The 22000-nt window shown below is 38.8% G+C and overlaps 1 protein-coding gene across 1 annotated transcript in view; it reads right to left on the reverse strand.

Moving 5' to 3' along the window:
• The window catches only part of LOC136864292 (terminal uridylyltransferase 7), a 482777-nt gene that overhangs the window by 237929 nt on the left and 222848 nt on the right, over nt 1–22000 (reverse strand). The window contains exon 10 of the mRNA XM_067141082.2: nt 13611–14071. Coding sequence (XP_066997183.2) covers nt 13611–14071 — 461 coding nt within the window. The remainder of the gene's footprint in view (nt 1–13610; nt 14072–22000) is intronic.

Here is a 22000-nt window from a genome sequence, read left to right on the forward strand (position 1 = left end):
ACTATTCGGCTGACTACATGTTCTACAGTCCTGAGTATCTGATACTTATTGTCATTGGGCTTTCATTATGTGCTAATTAGAGTATTTAGCAGCAATTCCCTAGAAATGTTCTTTACTATTTTGAGAACTTCAGGCAACAACAACATGCTGGATTCAAGGGCTGTAGTACTTGCCCTCAACAGAATTTTGAAGAGAGGAATTCATTTGAAACAGCTAAATCAACATACTCGTGAGGTGAATGTTATTAGCTGTGTCAAGTCGTCTCAGTAAGTCCCATCAGAGGTGACCCTAAGATTCCAAAAACAGCGACAGAAATCCTGCAATTTCTTCACAAGCCCCAATGTATGTACAGTCACTTCACAAAATTTATTTACTGTTGGTTGTTAGATAATTAGTATTATAAATAATAACCATACTGTTATTATGGAGTAAACCTAATACTCTTATTTCTTTTACAGCTCTGGAGGCAGTGTCAAACTTGTAACACTTAGTTTCCTTAGGGGTTTCGTTATGAAGGAAATAAGAAAAGAAGTAACTTGTGAAACATGCTGTAGCCTAATTCAACAAGAAAAATGCAGTTCTCCACTAATGGACATTATTTTTAAGTAAAATCGGTGAAAGGTCTTCTTCTATCCATCAGAACGGTTGGTGTGGGTTATAAACATTGTAAATAATTTTGTGTGTGAAGCTGCAAAGTTTGTTAATACAGGAGCTTCTACAACTAACTACTGCAGTTCTCCCTGTTTTGAAGAGATTGGAGGTTTTAAAGTGCAACTCAAATGACAGTTCAAATCATGCTCAGAAATGAGGTCAGGTAATCTGTAGAACTCTTATCCCACTTATCTTAAGAAACATTGGAGATGAAGTGACTGAATATTTTGAGAGAGCAAAATATTTATAAACAGCCAGCCTGTCAACAAGAAAATTATTGAATATAACAACTGTGGTAACTGCGTGCAGCTCGTTCTGAATACTGCATACCAGCAGTATTCTGGTGGAGAAAGTGAATACTTTTTGATGTTCGCATTTATTCTTGAAGTGGGGAGCCGTTATGTATAATAGAGAGCAATGCCTGTACACACACAATTGCCATCAGTATTTTACATTACTCTATGCCTGAGAATGTAGTCTCCCTTCGTATCATTTATTATCCATTTAATGGGATCATTACCTGGTTTAATAAACTCACAGCCTTTACTATCTTCACATTCTTTTAAACTGCATACATTGTTATTTTCATTACTGGCATTGAATGGCCTGTATTAGTACACTCAGTTATTTGCACTAGTTCTATATTAAAATTTGTTGTAACAGCAGCAGCATCTTGATTTTACCTGTTGTTAAAACAATGGCCTAGAAAGAATGGATTCTTTTCTTTTACACTTTTCAGTACCACACTCCTTCTTCTTGCTTTGCTTTATTATTCATTCTAAACAGTGATCCACTTAACATTAAATGGAGATGACTCATTCTGCGTTTGTGATCTCTGAAAATCAGGACTTACAGTTCACTACTGAAGTCTAAGGAATAATACCAACTAGCATATTGACTTTAGCAGAAATATGGATATTTTTAAAATTTCCTAATAATATAGTTTTTGTTGATACAATTATTATCTCTTACCTCAACAAGAATAAAATAAACTGAAAAATGAGCTCAAACTCTTTGTGCAATAAATTATTCCTATTGAATTATAAGAGTGCACCTGCCATCTACTGGAAAATAATCTAACCATTTGCATTTCCTTTTCAAAATGTAACCGAGAACTATGCTTCTTATTCATAGCATTAAATAATAAATTCACATCCAATTTGATTCCCAAAAATATATTCTTGCTTAACACAAGCATTTTCATATCGTAATAAAGTAATACAATACATACAGCTCCATCCTTTCCTTTAAATCTCACCACGTTGATCCAACAACAAAACAATATGTAGCTTCTACTGCAAGATGCTTAACAATAAACTGTCATCTGTGACAAGTTTTACTAACAGCTGTTCTAAAAACAAATTTCACTGTAAATTGAAAGCAGTAGCCTCCTGTAAACTGCTGCCCGGATAACCATCTGGATGTCTTGGGCCTAAATTCAGCACTAAATATATCAGTAGGGGAAGAAGTAGAACAAGTGTTATAAAGCCAAAGTCAAAGCAAACCTGAACAGGAAAGAAAGAATTATATCTTCTTGGTCATTAGGCGTTAGTTCAATTTTAGAGAATGTTTCAGAGGGTCTGCAAGCACTTCTAAGAACAGAAAGAAAAAACTATATACCAGGATTTTCTCAAACTCTTCATGTTGTATGTTCAAAATGTTTAAATCTGAAACACTCTTAGCCTAAATAGTGGCAGAAGCCTGCATCCAAGTCAGTCATAGCTTGCACACGGCCATTTACACACACATATAACTAGTATCAAGTAATCCATTAGAAAAAGGGATATATATGAAATGGCCAAAAATGTCAGGAAGACATTGGTTAAACAGAATTAAAACTACCTCCTTTATTTTATTGTAAGATGAAGAATGGAAGTTGACAATGGTATTAATTGGAATAAATGTGTGGGTGACAACAGGGAAGGAACAAAATCCATGCATGGAGGAAAAGGTAGATGGAATACTATGATAAAAACTGTAGTATCATTTGTAGTGCACGTTCATAGCAAATTGCAGAGAGGCATTAGCAATAGGGCTAGTGACACATGAATACTCCGATACCCAGTAATAAGAAGCAGATGCCTGTATTCACCGGCTACAAATTCTATCAAAAGCTGACTTTTGTATTGCCCAGCTACTCCTTGCTCACAATTTTACAATCAATAATGTTATGAAAATATGTTTATATACTAATAATGATGAATAAATACCAGTTATTTCAACATTTTTATACTAAACTGAAAAGTAAGGGAGTAGGGTTTTTTCTAAACCAAATTGCAGCTGATGTAATAGTTTTGGCATATAAATGACTGAAAAGTAAGGGAGTAGGGTTTTTTCTAAACCAAATTGCAGCTGATGTAATAGTTTTGGCATATAAATGACATCAGAATATCGTTGTAAAACAGTTTTCATATACCGCATAATCTCAAATCTATCTGACGGTGAGATAGCGGCCCCAGTCTCGAAAGCCAAGAATAACGCCCGAGAGGATTCGTTGTGCTGACCACACAACACCTCGTAATCTGCAGGCCTTCGGGCTGAGCAGCGGTCGCTTGGTAGGCGAAGGCCCTTCAAGGGCTGTAGTGCCATGGGGGAATAATCTCGAATACCACCAGCCACCGAATAAGACCTGCACCCTTATTTTGAAAGAACAAAATTTTAAAAAGTTAAGTCAAAATTATTTACAATCTTTACTAACACACATTAAATGATTAGAAAATACAAATGAAAGTAAACAAAAATTTCCAGGACAATATCTGAGTTCATTCATCATCATCATCATCATCAGTACCAACTTCGGAACTTTCATCACCATCACCTTCCCACAAAATGTCGTTCACCGCTGCCATCCATAGCATTAGAAATGCTACATTTCCTCAAGCTCTTCCGTATGAGGTCTCCAGGGATACGATTCCATGCCGTGAAAATCCACGAACACAGCAGCTGAACTTCTGTGCGCTGAATGCGACCAGTTGGCGTCAGTATGTGATTATCAGCCGCCATCCATTCTGTATAGAGCTCTTTCAAGGCTGCTTTAAATAGACGTTTCAAGCAGACATCCATCGGCTGTAGCATAGAAGTCAACCTGCCCGGAATGACTGCTACGTCGGTTTTCCCATCCTTGATATGTTTCTTCACAGCATCTGTTGTGTGGCCGTGGTAACTGTCGATAACAAGCAAGTTCTTTTGTCCCAATAATGCATCAGGGCGACGTTGCCAGACACACTTTACCCAGTCTTCCACTAGTGAACTGTCCATCCAGCCGGAGTTCTGAGATCTGACGAAAACACCAGCGGGTAGATTTTTAGGAAGCATCTTTCGCTTGAGAACAATGTACGGCGGCAATTTGGTTCCGTCGGCGAGAATACACAACTTTACCGTACACCGTTGTTTTTCATTACCACCTGTTCTAATGGTGACACTTTTTGCACCCGTAACATTCAGTTCTGTCCACTGGCATTTCAAAGTAGACTGGCATCTGATCTGCATTGCCAATTTGGGAAAGCAAATATGCATTTTCCTTCCGCAACCGAATTATGTGACGCTGAAACAAAAATAACTTCTCATCGTAGGCACCAGGAAGACGCTGTGAAATTGAGGCATGCCTTCGTACACTGCACCCATTTCTTTTATAAAAATTACAAACCCATCCTCAGCTTGCCTTAAACCCTTCCGATGAAAGTTCCTTTGTGATCTGTAATGCTTTTAGCCGACACATTTTGGTTGACGCACCATATCCCAATTCCCGCCTTTATCACATATTTACAAAGTTTCTTTCAATTTCTGGAAACAGTACACTCAGTCCACGAAAAGCTCCACAATCACCACTACATGTTAATAGCACATTTTTCTTTCTCCAATCACAAATACACGACTTGTCAATATTGTATTTCCTACCGGCGGCACAATTTCCAATAATTTCGGCTTCCCAAACCACTTTCAGTTCTCACTCGCAGTAAAAGATCACTAACGTTTTGTGGAATTCATGTTGATACTCCGAGAACATGCACGAGACTCACGCCAAGGACGGAAGTAGCGTATACTGAGAGCGGAGAGAGCATTGTTGCCAAGCCACGCCGGCGGTGATGCCCGATTTATGGGCATTCGGAAAGATAAATTTCCCAAAATTTTAAATAAGACCCACAATCAATTTTGGAAGTGATATTTTCGAAAAAACAGTGCGGGTGGTATTCGAGATTATACGGTATCTCCCAATTTTAGGTTAGGAAATTTTTGTAAAATGATTTGTAATATAAAGTAGTAAATATCATGTGAGTTTTTAAAGATGTAAGAACGTTATATTGTAGGAAGAACGTGTAGTTAGGGAATATTGCATATGTGCATCATTACATTTTGTATGCATTTCTGTATGGGTAAGAGTCTGTAATTATGGCCTAGCAGTAAAGATTGTGCAACCTGGAAAACTACAACTATATCAGGAAAGACGGTTGAAAGTGTTGCAACATGTGGTTTAGAGAGCCAGGGTAAGGCCGGGAAGGGTATGCTGAAGATGGTAATTCATCAATGTGGATAAACATGCAAGATCGCCATTTGCAGATCGGCAGCTTGGTAACCAATCGATGCTTGAAGATGTGGCAGTGGTAGTGTTGTTTCCAGAGGATTTTGGCAGACGCTACACTACATGGAGCGAGCCTATATAGGGGAAGGTACCCCGGTATCGGACAGTTAAGCTTGTCTTTGAATAACACATTTTGGATAGGGTCTAATTAAAATTTAAAATTATTTTTGGAAACATATATTGTTTATGTTTAATAGGAGCAATGCACTAATCCACAGCAACTATAGCGAAAATGAAATTTTAGTATTTATAAACACTTGAGTTTTCATAATTTTAAAAACATGGCACACGGTATCGGACACTTTCAGTATTGTTGTATTATTTTCCTATTACACTGTACCATTACATTACTTTCTAACACAAATGTCACATTTGTAATAAAGGGCATCCCCTTCAAGATTAGCACAGTTTTCATGCGCCCAACCCTTGCATATGATGCACTGAATCCAGTCTTCACTAAAATTCTCCCCACAGATGATGCAGTCAGTCTTTTCACAATCAAATGTTAGAGTCTTTTTTACATTTTTCTGGCTCTGCTTCTTCGTTCGCGAGCTTCCTCCTTTGGTCACACCGTTTTTTGAAGATTTTTTTGTTTCTCGCAGCACTGAGTTTTGTTGTCTTTCTTCAAGCCTTTGTTTGAAAGGGGTGGAGGTTAGAACTTCACTCTGGTCTCCACGCCTTTTCCTCAGGTTTAAATTTTCAATAGTTTCACTTGGAAGAGGACTAATTTCCTGAAGTAGACTTGCACTCGGAGAGTTATTTTGATTAAGCCCATCTGAATTTTCACTCCTAGAGGCCGTGGAAGTGGATGCTATGCATGGTGAAGCTGAAGGACTGAATGTTGTTGTAGTTGGTTGTGCTTCAATTGATGCCTGGATCGAAAGAAGCTGGCTATTGGAAGGAATTTTAGCAGCTGTTGGTGACAACTCTTTCGAGGACGCGAAGAAATCTAAGTCGCTGAAGATGTTCCGGTTCAGGGGATAGATGCCACAACAGGAAAATGCTGACTGAGCAAGCTCCATTCTGCACACCTTGGTAAATGCAGAGCCAACTAGCCCTGAAATATCTTTCAGCGTAATTTTCAGATTGGGATACTTCCTCATCCACATAGAACAAGCCTCGTTGAAGGCATTCTTGAATGGCTTCATGATCACTCGGTCAAGAGGTTGCAACCTATGAGTTGTGTGAGGTGGCAAACTCAGCATGTGGATGTTATGGTCTCGGGCAAACAGAATAACATCCAAATCTTTGTGGCTAGAATGGCCATCAACAATAAGTAGCACTGGATTCTCTTCACTTGGATTCACTCTCAAAACAAAAGATTTCAACCACTTTAAGAATCCCTCTTTAGTTATCCACCCGCTTGGATGGGCATCAAATACACTGCCTATGGGTGCATCCTTCGTCAGATCATTGTCCATTCTCACTCTGGGGAAAACAAACAATGGAGGAACAAACTGGTCACCTGAGGCATTTATGCAGAGAAGAACAGTAACGTTTTTTCCCCTTTCCCCGGAAGTTAGCTTACCAACTTGTTTCTTACCTTTCACTGATAACACCTTCAACTGATTCTCGTGCACAACTGAAACGCCAGTCTCGTCAGCGTTGAAAATCCTCGAAGGATGAAATAAGTATCGAAGCATCAAATCAGTGAGCTTGTCAAAAAATTTGTCCACTTGCTCCTTATTGAAGCCTTTCGCCCGCTGTAGGCTGGTGGATTCAGCCGATCTCAAGCTCAGATCGGGATGCCTTTTCATGAATGAATAATAAAATCGTTTGCTCGCCATGCCCTTTTCTTTATTAAACTGATGTTTTAGTTTCAATTTCTCTGCGAACTGAAAAACCAATTTCAAAAATTCATTCCTACTTAGTGGCATTAAAAAGCTGTCTAACATTTTCACATGATTGTATAAAGCTTCGTCTTCCTCTTCAGAAAACGTACTTTTATATGTACCCATATCAGGTTTCATTTCTACCTCCTCCCCTGAAGACAATAATTTCAATCTGTCACCTAACGTACTTTTAGGGACGCTAAACTGCTCACTTGCTTCCCTAATGCTCAATTTATCCCGTCTTACTTCATCAACAGCTAATTTCATGTTCTCCTCCGTCCAATTTCCTCTTTTCTTCCCCATATTTATCTGCAACAAAGGAAAGTACTTTAAGAATGAGCAATAAACCTACAAATAACTTTGTCCGATACCGGGTGCCGCAAGCTTGTCCGATATTGAGTTCCGTACGCGAAAAACTGAAAAAATCACCGTATGTAACACGTGTAAAGAAAAGCAGTGTCATCCTCCATACTCTTACATTAACATATGGTAAATAATAAATAATGGTGGAAATTATATTTCACTCACCAGTATTGTAGTAACAGGTTCACAAGATTATCGTGGTGCAGACAGAAGCAGGTCAAAAACAGGAAATCCTCTAACACGTGTTCACTTCTCGGTTCACGGAAATACAATGGTCCCTCTCAGGCCTCCCTGGAAGGAACCTGTTACTATCTGTACAAAAGTTGCTGCAACATTGTACTGGAAACCCCAAACTGACACTGTCCGATACTGAGTGCCGTCCGATACCGGGGTACCTTCCCCTATACATGTGTGCGCGTACAATGAAAAGTTTATTTATTATGAGAGAGAGAGAGAGAGAGAGAGAGAGAGAGAGAGAGAGAGAGAGAGAGAGAGAGAGAGAGAGAGAGAGTGTGTGTGTGCGCGCGCGCGCGCGCGCGTTTGCATTACTGTATCATTATGAAGTCATGGCGAGTGCATAACTTGGCAATCAAGTTCCCGATGAGCAGTAGGTGGAAGACACTACATACTATTTTTTAGTAAGTCAGACTCTGGATTATTCCTCTCCGAGGAAATGCATGCTGTGAGATAATTTATGTGTGTAATCTGGAGGTAATATGATGATGTGCACAGAACTGATTATGACTGGACGAAACCGTAGGCCAAGTGTTTATTACTTGCTCATTATTTGAATAATACGACATGGTTGTCGTTATATATTAATCACACAGTAGACATTTTACATTGTGGATGTGTATGGCTTATTAACAGAGTATACTGAGGTGACTGGGATTGGTTTCTTTTTTGTACAGTTATAACATGTGATAAATTGATTCCACGGTGATGGTGCTATTTTGTTCAGGAAAATGACATTAAGAATGGATATTTGTATGAAATAATCAATTTGAAACATAGCCTTCAGAACTATGGATAGTTGTGGTGTACAGCTTGTAGATGTTGTTTGTGTATGTTTATACTGGCATCATCATGTGAAGATTATTGTTGGTGTTTGTCATGTTTTACTTTGTTTTGGGAGTAAATTCATGCAGTGAAACTTGTGGTAAATCATTTAACGGTGGAGTAAGGAAAAACCTGGCATGCTACCCAAATTTAATTTCAGGGGTAAACAGTAACAGGTAAGGTTATACAGCAAGTTTGGAGCCTCGTCAGCCTGATGATCGTTGCCTTGGGAGAGGAAGTTCTTTCATGCTCTACAGCAGGGCCTCGCAAACGCCCAAAATCTCACGCGTGCAAACAGCGGTGCAGAGTTTCTGTGCACAGTGCATCGGTCCCGCTCGGCTCGGGCCAACGCTTTGTCTCTGGGCTACTAGGCTAAGCTCGGCTCAACTCAGCTCGGATTTGGAGCGCTACGGAGCAAGTGAGAAAGAGCGAGACAGGGGGAGCGAGCGAGACAGGCGTGGGGAAAGAGAGAGACAGTGCTATTGCTCCAAATCAAGGAGTGGAGGTCTGCACTCTGGTCAACCAAGCGGTCGTCTTTTGCACCATGCAAAGTGAATGCCCCAGGCGCATGCACCCTGAAAGGCCCTGCTCTACAGAGTCAATTATTCCTGTAAATCTTTTGCAGGTGGAGCCCAATTTTGTTATTTACATTTTATTATCAATTTCTCCAAAATATCACATTACAGTCATGTTGAAAGTCATTTAAAAATACAGAAACATGTATTTTTGGTTTTCGGAAAAGCACAACGGGGGTGAAAAGAAGTTGAGTCGAATTACTTTTTATGAGGATACTTATATCTCAAAACTGAAGGTTACAGACATGAAAATTGGTACCTGGGATCTCCTTTAAAAATAAAGAAACGCGCATTTTGGGTGGGGAGTGGGGAATCAATTTTGTGGGGGGTGATTAAGGAGTTCAATTATTTTTATGAGGATAGATATATCTCAAAAATAACGATGTTACAGTTGTGTTAATTGATATTTGGAACCTCCTTTTTAAATACAGAAACTTTTTTTTTGGAAAATAGACTCATGGGAGGTGGGGTGAAATTAAGTTAAAGGAGTTGAATTCTGTGTATGAGAATACTTATATCCTCAGAAACTGAAGGTGTTACAGACGTGAATGTCAGTATTTTGAATCTCCTTAAAAAATAAAGAAACACGTATTTATTGTTTTCGGAATGTCCACTTAAATAGGAGAGGGGCGGAAAGAAGTGAAGAAGAAGCTGAATTTTTTTTTATGACGATACTTGATAGCTCAAAAACTGAAGGTTACAGATATGAAAATTTGTATTTGGACCTCCTTTAACAATAGAAAAAAAAAAATTAGGCAGAGGCTGGAGGATCAACTTGGTGGGGGGTGAAAAATGATCTGAATTCTTTTTATGAGGATAGATATATCTCAAAAACTGAAGATGTTACAGTCCTGATAATTGATATTTGGAAGCTCCTTTATAAATGAACACTTTTATTCTTTGGAAAATCCACTTAAGGGGGTGAAAAGAATTGAAAAAGCAGATGAATTTTTAAAATGAGTATCAGTATATCTACTGTATATATTGAAAATTTAATATGTTACAGATGTGAAACTTGGTATTTGGATAGTCCTTTAAAAATGTAGGAACACGTATTTTTTTTTGTTTTCGGAAAAAGCATTTAAAAGAGTTGAATTGTTTTTATGAGGATACTTATTTCACAAAAACCGGATATGTTACAGATGTGACAACTGGTAAATGGAATCTCCTTTAAAAATAACGAAACGTAAATTTTTTGGTTTTCCGAGAATCCACTTAGGTGGGGGTGGACTGATAAAGGGGTTGAATTCTTTTTATGGGGAATATCTCAAAAACTGAAGATGCTACAGACGTGGAAATAGATATTTGGAATCTCTTTTAAAAATAAAGAAATATTTTCATTTTTCTTTTTAGGCTTGAGGGAGGACCTGTTTCTCACATGTACAGTTCTATGTCGCATGGTCATCTTAGCCCCAAAAGGCAATACCATAATGTGGTCTACAAAGAGTTTCTGGGGTAAATGGAACTCAATTCTTCGGCGAGTTTTTATACTTTAAGGATTTTCAGATAATGTCTTAGTACAGTACCGAGGAACGCTTACTTTTAACAAATAACTAAAACCACACGAGCAAAGCCGCAGGTAACTGCCAGTCTCCAGATAAAATGCCAACCTCACTTGCATATTTCACAAAACATGTGGTTCGGTGAGAGTTCAGACAGTTCTTGGCAAGGAAACCCTTCTGTTACTGCTTTTGGTAATGTTAATTTTCTGCAAATCATTTTTGTCCATCGTCACTCAGCTCTTCATTGCATTTATGCTTTAACATCTCTTTATCTTATTTAACACAGAAATAGACTTGCACTACGCAACATCAGCATCACTTGGTAACACTTTGTGTTTTGTAACAAAAACAGCCGATCATTATTATGCCAGAGGTAACAGAACAACAACTGAATACACATGTAAGGAATGCATTCTTCAAAGATGTTACATTCACGGTCCAAGGCTGTAAACAAATGCTGTCATCTTGAAATTTTTTCATGATTCTCCTATGTGTCGCTCTGTACAAAACTTAAGTTTTTAAAATTTGTGGGGAGAATGGAAAATTTAAAAACAGCGCATCAAATTACACTCCTCACCCATGAAAAAGCTACCTACAGCATCACGTTGATGTCAAGGAATTTCTTTATAAGAGTATATTTCCTGTCCATACTTGAGTTGAAAATTTCTTTTGAGGCAGCCAGTGAACAGTATCATCTTCTGCATTAAGGTACAGTAAGTGCATTTGAAATGTTATTGCTTGTACTCTAATACCATTGCTTTTTTCACCGTTTTATTTGTGCAGGACCGTTTATTGTCACAGAGTAGGTATACAACCAACCGTGCTGCATTCCTTGAGTGGTGGAAAATGTTGCGCAATTCTTATTAACATATAAACTAGGGTTGGACTGGAGGGTCATGGGCTTTCAGAATGAACACATAACACCTTATAAGTTACGATACATATCTTCACATTTGGACACGATAAAATGAGTTAGGCCTGTAGTGATGTTTTAACCCCTTCAATTCGTCAAATCCGTAATAATCAGTACTGCTTCCGTACTGGGGTACTACATGTAAGAAATTTGTAGAAACTACGGAAAATCCATAGTGATTGGCATCTCTGAATAATGATGCTGTGGATCCAGTTATATGACTCTGGAATCTTCAAGCAATTCCCTTCCATTGCAGATACCACCAGATATCAGGAAAAAAAAATGTTTCAAACGAGATCCTCAATGTTAAGTCACATTTGGAACAACTGCACTTGCAGTAAAGAAATAAACAACAACAATTTGTTTTATGTCGCACCAACGCAGATAGATTTAATGGAGATGATGGGATAGGAAAGAATTAGGAATGGGAAGGAAGCAGTCATGGCTTTAATTAAGGTGTGAAAATAAGAAAACCCAAAAAACCAAACCCCATTGCACTACAGCCCTTCAAGGGCCTTGGCCTACCAAGCGACCGCTGCTCAGCCTGAAGGCCTGCAGATTACGAGGTGTCATGTGGTCAGCATGACGAATCCTCTCGGCCGTTATTCTTGGCTTTCTAGACCGGGGCCGCTATCTCACCATCAGATAGCTCCCGAGTGTGACTGTGGTGCTTCTTTTCAAACTATTGAACACATTGTAAAGGAGTGTAGCAGAAGAGCCTACCCTGGAGATTGGTTTGATTTTCTAGAGGCCAATACAGAGGCTCTAGAATGGATAACAACTTTGGACATAAAAATATAATGTACTTGCTTTCCTGTTTCCGTATATATATATGCCATACGATAAATAAATAAATAGCTCCTCAATTCTAATCACGTAGGCTGAGCGGACATCGAACCAGCCCTCAGGTCCAGGTAAAAATCCCTGACCTGGCCGGGAATCGAACCTGGAGCCTCGGGGTAAGAGGCAGGCACGCAACCCCCAGACCATGGGGCCGGCTTGTGAAAACAAGAAACCACAGAAAAACATCTTCAGGGCTGCTGACAGTGGGGTTTGAACCCACCATCTCCTGAATGCAAGCTCACAGCTGTGCAACCCTAACCACACGGCCAACTAGCTCGGTAGAGTGAAGAAGTCTTTCCTGATGATGTACACAGTATTGCCATAACTTTCAATGCATATAACTACTAAATAAAACTACGCAAACCCATCAATATACATATATTCTGAAAACACAGAAAAAATGTTACAGAATGAGCATACTCTTATTCGAAATTATCACCACGAGCAGCTACGGCAGCAAAGATGTTGAGGCCACTCATCAATAGCTGCACGAATCATGTCCAGTGGAATTCTTTGACAGCTGACGTGATTGATTTTTTTGACATCTCGATATTGCGGTGCCGTTTTTGACATGCTATCGCCTTGAGCTCCTGCCACAAAGAATATATATCCAATGGAATTAAGTCCAGACTTCCATTAGGCCAGTCAGCAGCAGCGATGAACCACGAGACATTGGTTGCCAACCACTGCTGCATCGTTTTTCCATTGTGTGCAGAAATGCTATCCCGCTGAAAAATCCTAGATTTCCCTTCAAACAGCTTAGAACTGATACATGGTATCACCTTTTCCACACTGTCTGGTGGACAGCTGCAGAAGTCTTTACTCAAACTTCATAAAAAAGATGCATCTCCAATGCTCTCTGCCAGAAAACCACTCACCATACCATGACAGAAGCAAGATGATGTCCGCGCTACACACATGGACGTTATCTCTTGCTTCCTTGGAGGACCGTGTGTACAAACGATTGTTTTGCTTGTTAAACAACTCTTCCACAGTGAATATTCTTTCATCTGCGAATAGAATATCACGATACTGGCACAATACTGAAAGTCCATATCACTCCACAGCAGTGACGCTCCTAAAAGTCTCCAGGTAAGCTGGGTAACTTCGTGACATGGCGGCTAATACACCACACCACAATCTGTATATCCTACCGCTATATATTCTCTGCCTCCAACTCCAAACCTGTTCTGGAAACACGAGCTACAGATCACAACACTACATTACATTACATTAATTACATTATATTAAAAGGAAGAAAATGAGGCAATTTATAAAGTAGCAACAAATTACCTTCCCACCAGTAAAATGTTCTCCTTCAAATCTGTATACCAGAAAAGTTCCATTAAGTCTGTTACACATCTCTTCTGCTTGGAAAGGAGAGACCGTGATTCTAGACTTTTCAGTTCCACAATCAACTTCCTCAAACTGTTTGGTATTAGTCAATTCATTAACCAACGTTGCTGTTTTCTCTCCATGATTATCTACAGTCAGCTTTCTCAGCTTATCTTTTATATCTTCCAGATAACCATCTGTCTTTTGGAAAATTGGGTCCTTCAAAACTGCTTCAACTTTTTCAATGACAGTATCAAAGGACATATTAGGCATGGGCTTCACTTGGTGGAATATTGGGCCTTTAGAAGTCTGAGGAATTGTGAAGTATTTATACGTAGAAAGGAGGCAGCTCATAAAGTACTTAAACACAGATGACTGACCCACATGTCTAGCAATGTTCTTCTTGGGAATGAATGGATCTGAAAAAATAATAATACAGCATTAGGTTCATAATAATGAGAGTTCCTATCAACCTAAACAGGATTCATACAAGGAAAAGAAATTCAAATACATTTCAGGGACTTAAAATGAGAGGTTTTGTTTCATCCCTTTCATACTGTATAAGGGTGGGAAAAAAAGAATAAAAAACTTCAGCATCCGAAACACACGTGTCTAACTTCAGAAATACACAACAAGATATATTTTATGAACATGTACAGTACTTGGTTTACAAATATTTAATAAATAAACATGTAATTCATGTTCAATAGGATTAGTCTGCTTTCTACCTTCAAAATAATATCCTCTGCTTGTTACTGTGTCAAGTTTGAGGTTGGAAATATTAAAGATTATTGTAAAATGGAACTATCTTGTAATAAAATAAAAATGACACTTGCCAGCAGGCAACACCATAATGAAATACAACCTATAGTAAAATACACTGATAATATTAGTAAGACCATAAGAGCAGCAAAATAGACATGCTGTCCAGCATGTGAAAATACTGTACACTGCAGATTTCATAATTTGAGATGTCTTAAAATTAACAAACCTATCCACTCCTATTTTTACTTCCCAGCCAGCCTGTTCTGTTTCCTGAAATAAAATTTGTTCTGGTATGTGTCATAGGACAATGATCCATCAATATGAGTTTTGCTTTCAACATGGAACACTCGGCTTTACCAATCATCATTATTACGTCCAGCTCTATCCTAAATGGTTAGCGTGCTGGCCTTTGGCAACAGGGGTCCCGGGGTTCGATTCCCGACAGGGTCGGGAATTTTAACCATAAGGGGAGTGTTCTAGGTGAATTTCGTGTTGCCGCCACAAGAGCGCAGTAAGGACCGAAGGGGTCCTGGCACATACCAATGGGCGGACATGCTTCATTCTTTCTAATGCAATCAGCTGTTCTGTCAGGCATCGAAATGAGTGTAAAAAAAAAGAATTATGGGAACTGGAATTTATTTCAGTTGAAGGCGGAACCCAGAAGAAGAAATGTGAAAGTTCAGGAACGAAGAGTGAACTTATAAAGAGGTATTGTTGTTTGGATTATAGCTGCTGTATATTTTCATAACCTGACATAGGCCTAGGCCTAGTACAATGTCAATTTTATGGATGCTTTAATCGTCAATATCCGCGTAACATTTTGTATTTTATCCTTTGTACGCTCGAAGATTATGATGCCACATTTAATGTGGAAAATCGGCAGTATAAGGAGGAGGACATTTTCATGATGTAAGTACCAAGTGCAGTAGTGTACAAGGACATAAATGAAAGTACAGACCTTCCAACTGTGACTGCCAGTGTTTTTCAATATATTTAAAAAACTGTGAGCAACGTGATTCAGGTGCGGGTAGTAAAATGTACAAAGAGAGGTATTTGTTGTGCTTGCGTTAGGCACAGGAAGGTGAATTTACATTTTTAAAAGGCAGAATTGCATCACAGTATAGGAAAAATGTGGTATACCATGTAGACTTGAAAATAGCAGACTTCTTAATTGAGGAGTGCCAGTGTGAATGTAGTGCTGGTATGGGACCATTTGCTCACTGCAAACATGTATGTACTACATTACATGCTTTGTTAGATTTCAATACCAGCAAGACCTTCATCTGCCAAGAAACCTGTACCTGCCAGCTACAATCTTTCCACAAGTGCAAAAAATTTAAAGCCTCCCCAGTTAAGGCAAATGCACTAGTTTTAAAGACAGTCCAGGTCAAGTCATCTGTTCAAGATATAAGAAGTCATGATCCCCGGCCACACCAGTTCTGAAATACTTCATACAATGAGTACTTCAGAAATTTATCCATAAACTTCACTGCAAATTACCCATCCCCAAATCCCATGCCAATCTTACAGTTGTATCCCTCTGCACATCTTAAAGCTGTTTATAATGATCATGATTATTTTGGATCTGGTGAGGAGAAATGTTTAACTTCTAGAAGGTTGAGAGATGTTTCTGCAGGGGATTGTACTGATGTGGAACTTAAAACTAGGGGACAGAGTGCAAATCCACTTTGGTTCACAGTACGCTCCATCATACCTAACTCATTGTTTAAACGTGTTTGTCACCTTACCAGGAGGACTGACACAAAACAATTCTTAGCTCAACTAACATCAAGTCATGAATTGTCTACACCTGCTATTGTTCATGGAAGAAAGTATGAAGCTGTGGCAGTAAAAGCTTTTGAGGAACTTTACTCTATGAAGGCACATGAGTGTGCATTATTCATAAGCACAGAACATCCATACTTATGTGCTTCACCTGACCGAGTTCTGGATGAGAATGAACTTCTTGAAATCAAGTGTCCATACTCATGCAGAGATGAAATGGTTTCCTGTGAAACTGTCGAATACTTGTATCTTTGTGATGTATAAGGAAACCTAGCTTTGAAAACTGATCACTCATACTACTATCAGATACAAGGGCAGCTGTACTGTGCTGACAGGAGTCTTTGTAGACTTGTAAAATACTATACTCACTTTATCATTTTATCATTTTTATCCATTTCATTTTATTTTTGAACATTTTAAGTTAACCAGAATAGAACTGCCAAGTTAAAACACATTTAATTTAAATTTATATTTTCAATCTTGACCAACCTACAATCAACAATCAGTTCAAATCTCCACTTATTGTTGACGACACATCCTGTCAACAGACACGGTACATCAAGAACATGATATGATATAGGGGTCACATAAACCCCGGTATGTAATCCTCTTTACCAAAAAGAAGATCCATTTTAGTTTTGGACATTTTCAAATTAGATAGAATAGGACCAAAATACTTAACTGTATTAACTTATGTTACCCGTCTTAAGAGTTCATTAATGTTTGTATATATTGTATATATTGGTATGTTTATATTGGTTAAAAAGGTCCCAAACCTTGACGTAAAGGTTGTATACAGGCTTATATGCCCAAAATAATGGGTGAAACATGTACCTGACCTAAATAAGTCTACATAAAATCATGTAGATAATAACCACATTAAACGTGGAAAGTATTGAATAGGTGGTTTTTTATTAAATTATCCTTGATATCTATGCCTAACGTCATCTTCAATACGGAACAATAATGAAAGTTGTTACTTGTAAGATAATTTGTCAGTCCGACACTTGTTATTAAAATGTTGTCAAAGTGAAAACGTAATTTTAGTTGATAACACCTTGTTCATGTAAAGAACTTGTAATAATAATAAGAAGAAGAACCACCAACATGCCTCTGCTCGGAACCTGCTTCTACATAAACAAGAAGGTAATAAACAATGTCACAGACTTCACATCAAAATCTGAAAGACTGTCTCTACTAACTATTAAATGCAAGAATAAGAGGTACACTCTCATCAACTGTCATGCCCCGATCAACGAAGACAACAAGAAGAACCCACAGAAAGTTGATGACTTCTGGGATCTTCTGGAAACTGAAATCACCCGGATACCCAAGAGCAATATAAAAATCCTGCTGGGAGACTTCAACGCACAGATTGGGAAGGAACGAAAGTACAGAGATATCGTAGGGGAATATCCAGCACAACAGAGGACAAACAAGAATGGGGAAAGGCTCACTGGACTCTGCAAAGCTTTTCAGTTGAAACTTATGTCAACACACTTCAAGAAACTCCCGAGAAAATCAAAGACATGGGTATCTCCGAATCCCGAACTAGGGGAATTCCAATTGGATCACGTAGCGATAACAAGGAAAAACTCAAAGGAGGTGATGAACATCAAAGTGATTAGGAACGGTGAATTCGATTCAGACCACTCTCTCTCCAAAGTTAAAATCTGTTTTCTCCCAATAGGACAAAAGAGAGACCCACCTAAAATAATGAGATATAACACAAACAAAATAATAATAATGTTATTTGCTTTACGTCCCACTCACTACTTTTACAATCTTCGGAGACGCCAAGGTGCCGGAATTTAGTCCCGCAGGAGTTCTTTTACATGCCAGTAAATCTACCGACACAAGGCTGTCGTATTTGAGCACCTTCAAATACCACCGGACTGAGCCAGGATCGAACCTGCCAAGTTGGGGTTAGAAGGCCAGCGCCTTAACCATCTGAGCCACTCAGCCCGGCACAAACAAAATGAACATCACTGAAGACATCATTAGAAACTTCAGGGACGAAATCCGGACCAGCAGAAAGGGGAACTGGCAAGAACTATGCACAGGAATCAATGAAGCTGCAAAGAAAACACTCGGAGAGGCTAGAAGGAAAAGAGAAATATGGTGGAATGAAGAGTGCGAGGAAGCTCTCAGGGAGAGGTCCGAGAAATGGAGAGAATGGAAATGCTTCAGAGGAAAGGAACAAATGGAACAATTCAGGCAACAGAGGAAAGAAACATCCAGGATATTTCGAAGGACTAAACGATCATTTGAAAGAGCTCAACTGGAAGAGATCCAGACCGACTTTGTCAAGAACAATTCCAGAGACTTTTATCAGACCTTCAAAAGAAAACTCAAAGGATACCAAGCGCCAAGTTTGAGCTTTAGAAACGAACAGGGTAAAATCAGACTGAACCACCAAGAAAACTGTGAGATATTAGCCATATACTTCCACACACTCATGAATTGTCCTTCCCCAACCTCTAAACTAGAATTTCTAGACATACCAGAGAACTCAGAAGATGACGAACCACCAACAAAGGAAGCAGTCAAGGAAGCTCTTGAAAACCTCAAAAACAACAGGGCAAGTGGAGAGGACTCAATAACGGCAGAAATGTTGAAATGGGCAGAACCGGAAATATTAAATGATCTTCACCAAATCATCAAGGAAATCTGGGAGAAGGAGACAATCCCCGAAGAATGGAAAACAGCACTTATCCATCCGCTGCATAAGAAAGGGGACAAGCAGGATGTCAACAACTATAGGGGCATATCCCTCCTCCCGATCGCCTATAAAATTCTCTCAAAACTGCTTCTTAATAGAATAGAAGCGAATCTAGACCAACAACTAGGGGAATACCAAGCAGGGTTTAGGAAAGGCCGCTCCTATATCGAACAAATATTCAACCTGAAGTCAATACTCCGTCACAGAATGTTGAGTGGTAAGAAAATTGTGGTGTCGTTTATAGACTTCAAAAAAGCCTTCGATTAGGTGGACAGAGAGACTTTGGATAAGATCATTAGGAATTTGGAGTCAAAACCAAACTGGCAAATATAATCAAAGAGACCCTAACAGGCACAACCTCCAAGGTAAAATTCTTCGGGCATCTCTCACAATCATTTGAAATCAAGACAAGCGTGAGGCAAGGGGATGGACTATCCCCACTCCTATTCAACTGTGTCCTATAAAAGATAGTGAGAATATGGAACTCGGAACTTGAACATCAAGGGATAATCCCGATCTGTCTAGGGAGAAAATCAGGTGGGATTAAAGTCAACTGCTTGGCTTTTGCTGATGACTTTGCTATACTATCAGAAAGTCCAGAGGTCGCAACCATCCAGATTAACCTCTTGGAAAGAATCGCCAGCCAAACAGGACTGAGGATTTCAGCAGAAAAGACCAAATTCATGACGAACATCAAAGATGGACCAAAATTCCTGGAAACAGAGATAGGACGGATAGAAAGGGTCAAGAAGTTCAAGTACCTTTGTTGAGACGATACAGGAGAATGGACTAGAAAAAGCTGCAGTGGAAGATCGGATCTCAAAAATGGAGAGAGCACATGGCTTGACAAAAAGCATCTACAATAAGAAGTGCTTATCTTGGAATTCCAAATTAAAACATTACAACACCGTGGTCAAAACAGAATGCCTGTATGCCAGTGAATGCCTGTCCATGAACTATAAGCTGGAGAAGCTAGAGGTCCTGGAAAGAAGAATCCTCAGAAAAATTATGGGAGCTGTCCAAACTGAAAGCGGATGGAAACTTTGGAGTAACAAAGAAGTTTACCAGAAGGTGGAAAGAATCTCAGAGACCATGAAGAAAAGGAGGCTGGCGTTTCTTGTACTTCTATACAGGATGAACGCAAACAGACTTACCAAACAGATATTTGATTACTCCTGGAGAAAAAAGACCACTACAGCATTGATTCAGGAAACGAAGAAGGATATGGAAAGGTTAAGCATCTTGGAAGACCAGCTGTTAGAAAGGAATACATTTAGGAACACACTCAAGAATTTGGAAGGTGCTCAAGCCACAGGAAGAACTAGGAAGACCGGAAGAGCCTGGACAGATGAACAACGGAAGCAGGCCAGCGAATGCATGAAGGAGTATTGGACACAGAGAAAACTCCGCACGAAGAGAAAGAAATGAAGTTGTAGCATGATTCTCAGTGGTCCAGTCGCTTGTAAAAAAAAATTTTAAAAAATAAAAATAATAATAATAATATTTGCTTTACGTCCCACTAACTACTTTAACGGTTTTCGGAGACGCCAAGGTGCCAGAATTTAGTCCCGCAGGAGTTCTTTTACGTGCCAGTAAATATACCAACACAAGGCTGACGTATTTTAGCACCTTCAAATACCACTGGATAAAGAACTTGTAGAACTATGCATTAGTATATCTCACTGCACACATCTAGAAAGGCTTGTTGTGTACGTAGAAGTTATACATTGATGTATGAATAAAATTATAAAGTAAGAAACGGTTAATGGTAATTGGTTGTCCTTCCGTCTTCTCTTCTGTTGTAGTACAGGTGAAATAAAATTTCTCAGTTCAATCGGAAGGATCTGAATCAGCCTGAAGCAAAATCAAAACAAACGAACTATAAGTATTAAAATATAATGGGCCTGGACAAGCTAAAGTGTGTGTAATATGTGATATATGTGGCTCACCTACAGCAGTATGGTAGACCGGGCATTCAGTACACCGCTAAATAAAGAAAATTTAAATAAAGAATTAAATACACTTCGCTCCATAGCTAAACATAACGGGTATGATAATGCATTTATAGAGCGCATTATCTTAAACGCAAATATTGCATAAATTCAACTTTAACTATAGAGAAAACTAAACCTGATCATCATTCAACCTTTACTTTCAATGAGGATATTTACAGCATTACAAATATTTTGAAGAAACATAACACTAAAATCGCATATCGAACTGATAATAGAAATATGGACACCATACGTATATAATACCAGCTCAATTAATAAAACTGACATTTATCAAAAGTCGGGAGTCTACAGATTCCAATGTCAAAACTGTGAGTCCTCATATATAGGACAGACTGGGAGGAGCTTCAAAATCAGATACATGGAGCATGTAAATACTATAAAACATAATAGATACTTGGCAGTCGGACAACACATTCAAGATTCTAAGCATAACTTCAGTAGTATAAAAAAAGGATTTAGAGGTTCTTATGAATGTAAACAAAGGCCCTGTTCTCGACGTCGCAGAAGAATGCTTCATTCACTTGGATCAGTTCTTTAACTCCAATTCGAACCTGAACAAAATCTCAGAAAAAACTAACATTCTTTTTGATTTTTTAATTAAAGTCTTTAGGTGTGTCGATGTTCCGAATAGAAGGCCAATATTTAGCGATACACAATACCCTATCATTTTACAAACCCCTATCACACTCTTCACAATACCCGCCTTAAACCCCTCCTCCTACCCTCTCCTCCCTCAACCCTCTCCTTCTCTTCCCCCTCTCCCCACCAGATATAACCTACCTTACTACACTCCATCCATCAGCATGAGTCCATACCTTCTCACAACTTTAGCTTCTCAACACGCTGTCCAACGTGAGCCACATATACTGTATATTACACACACTTTAGCTTGTCCAGGCCCATTATATTTTAATACTTATAGTTCCTTTGTTTTGATTTCGCTTCAGGCTGATTCAAATTCTTACGACTGAACTGAGAAATTTTATTTCACCTGTACTACATCAGAAGAGAAGACAGAAGGACAACCAATTTCTATTAACCGTTTCTTACTTTATAATTTT

The sequence above is a fragment of the Anabrus simplex genome, chromosome 2 (assembly GCF_040414725.1).
Source record: "Anabrus simplex isolate iqAnaSimp1 chromosome 2, ASM4041472v1, whole genome shotgun sequence".
NCBI lineage: Eukaryota > Metazoa > Arthropoda > Insecta > Orthoptera > Tettigoniidae > Anabrus > Anabrus simplex.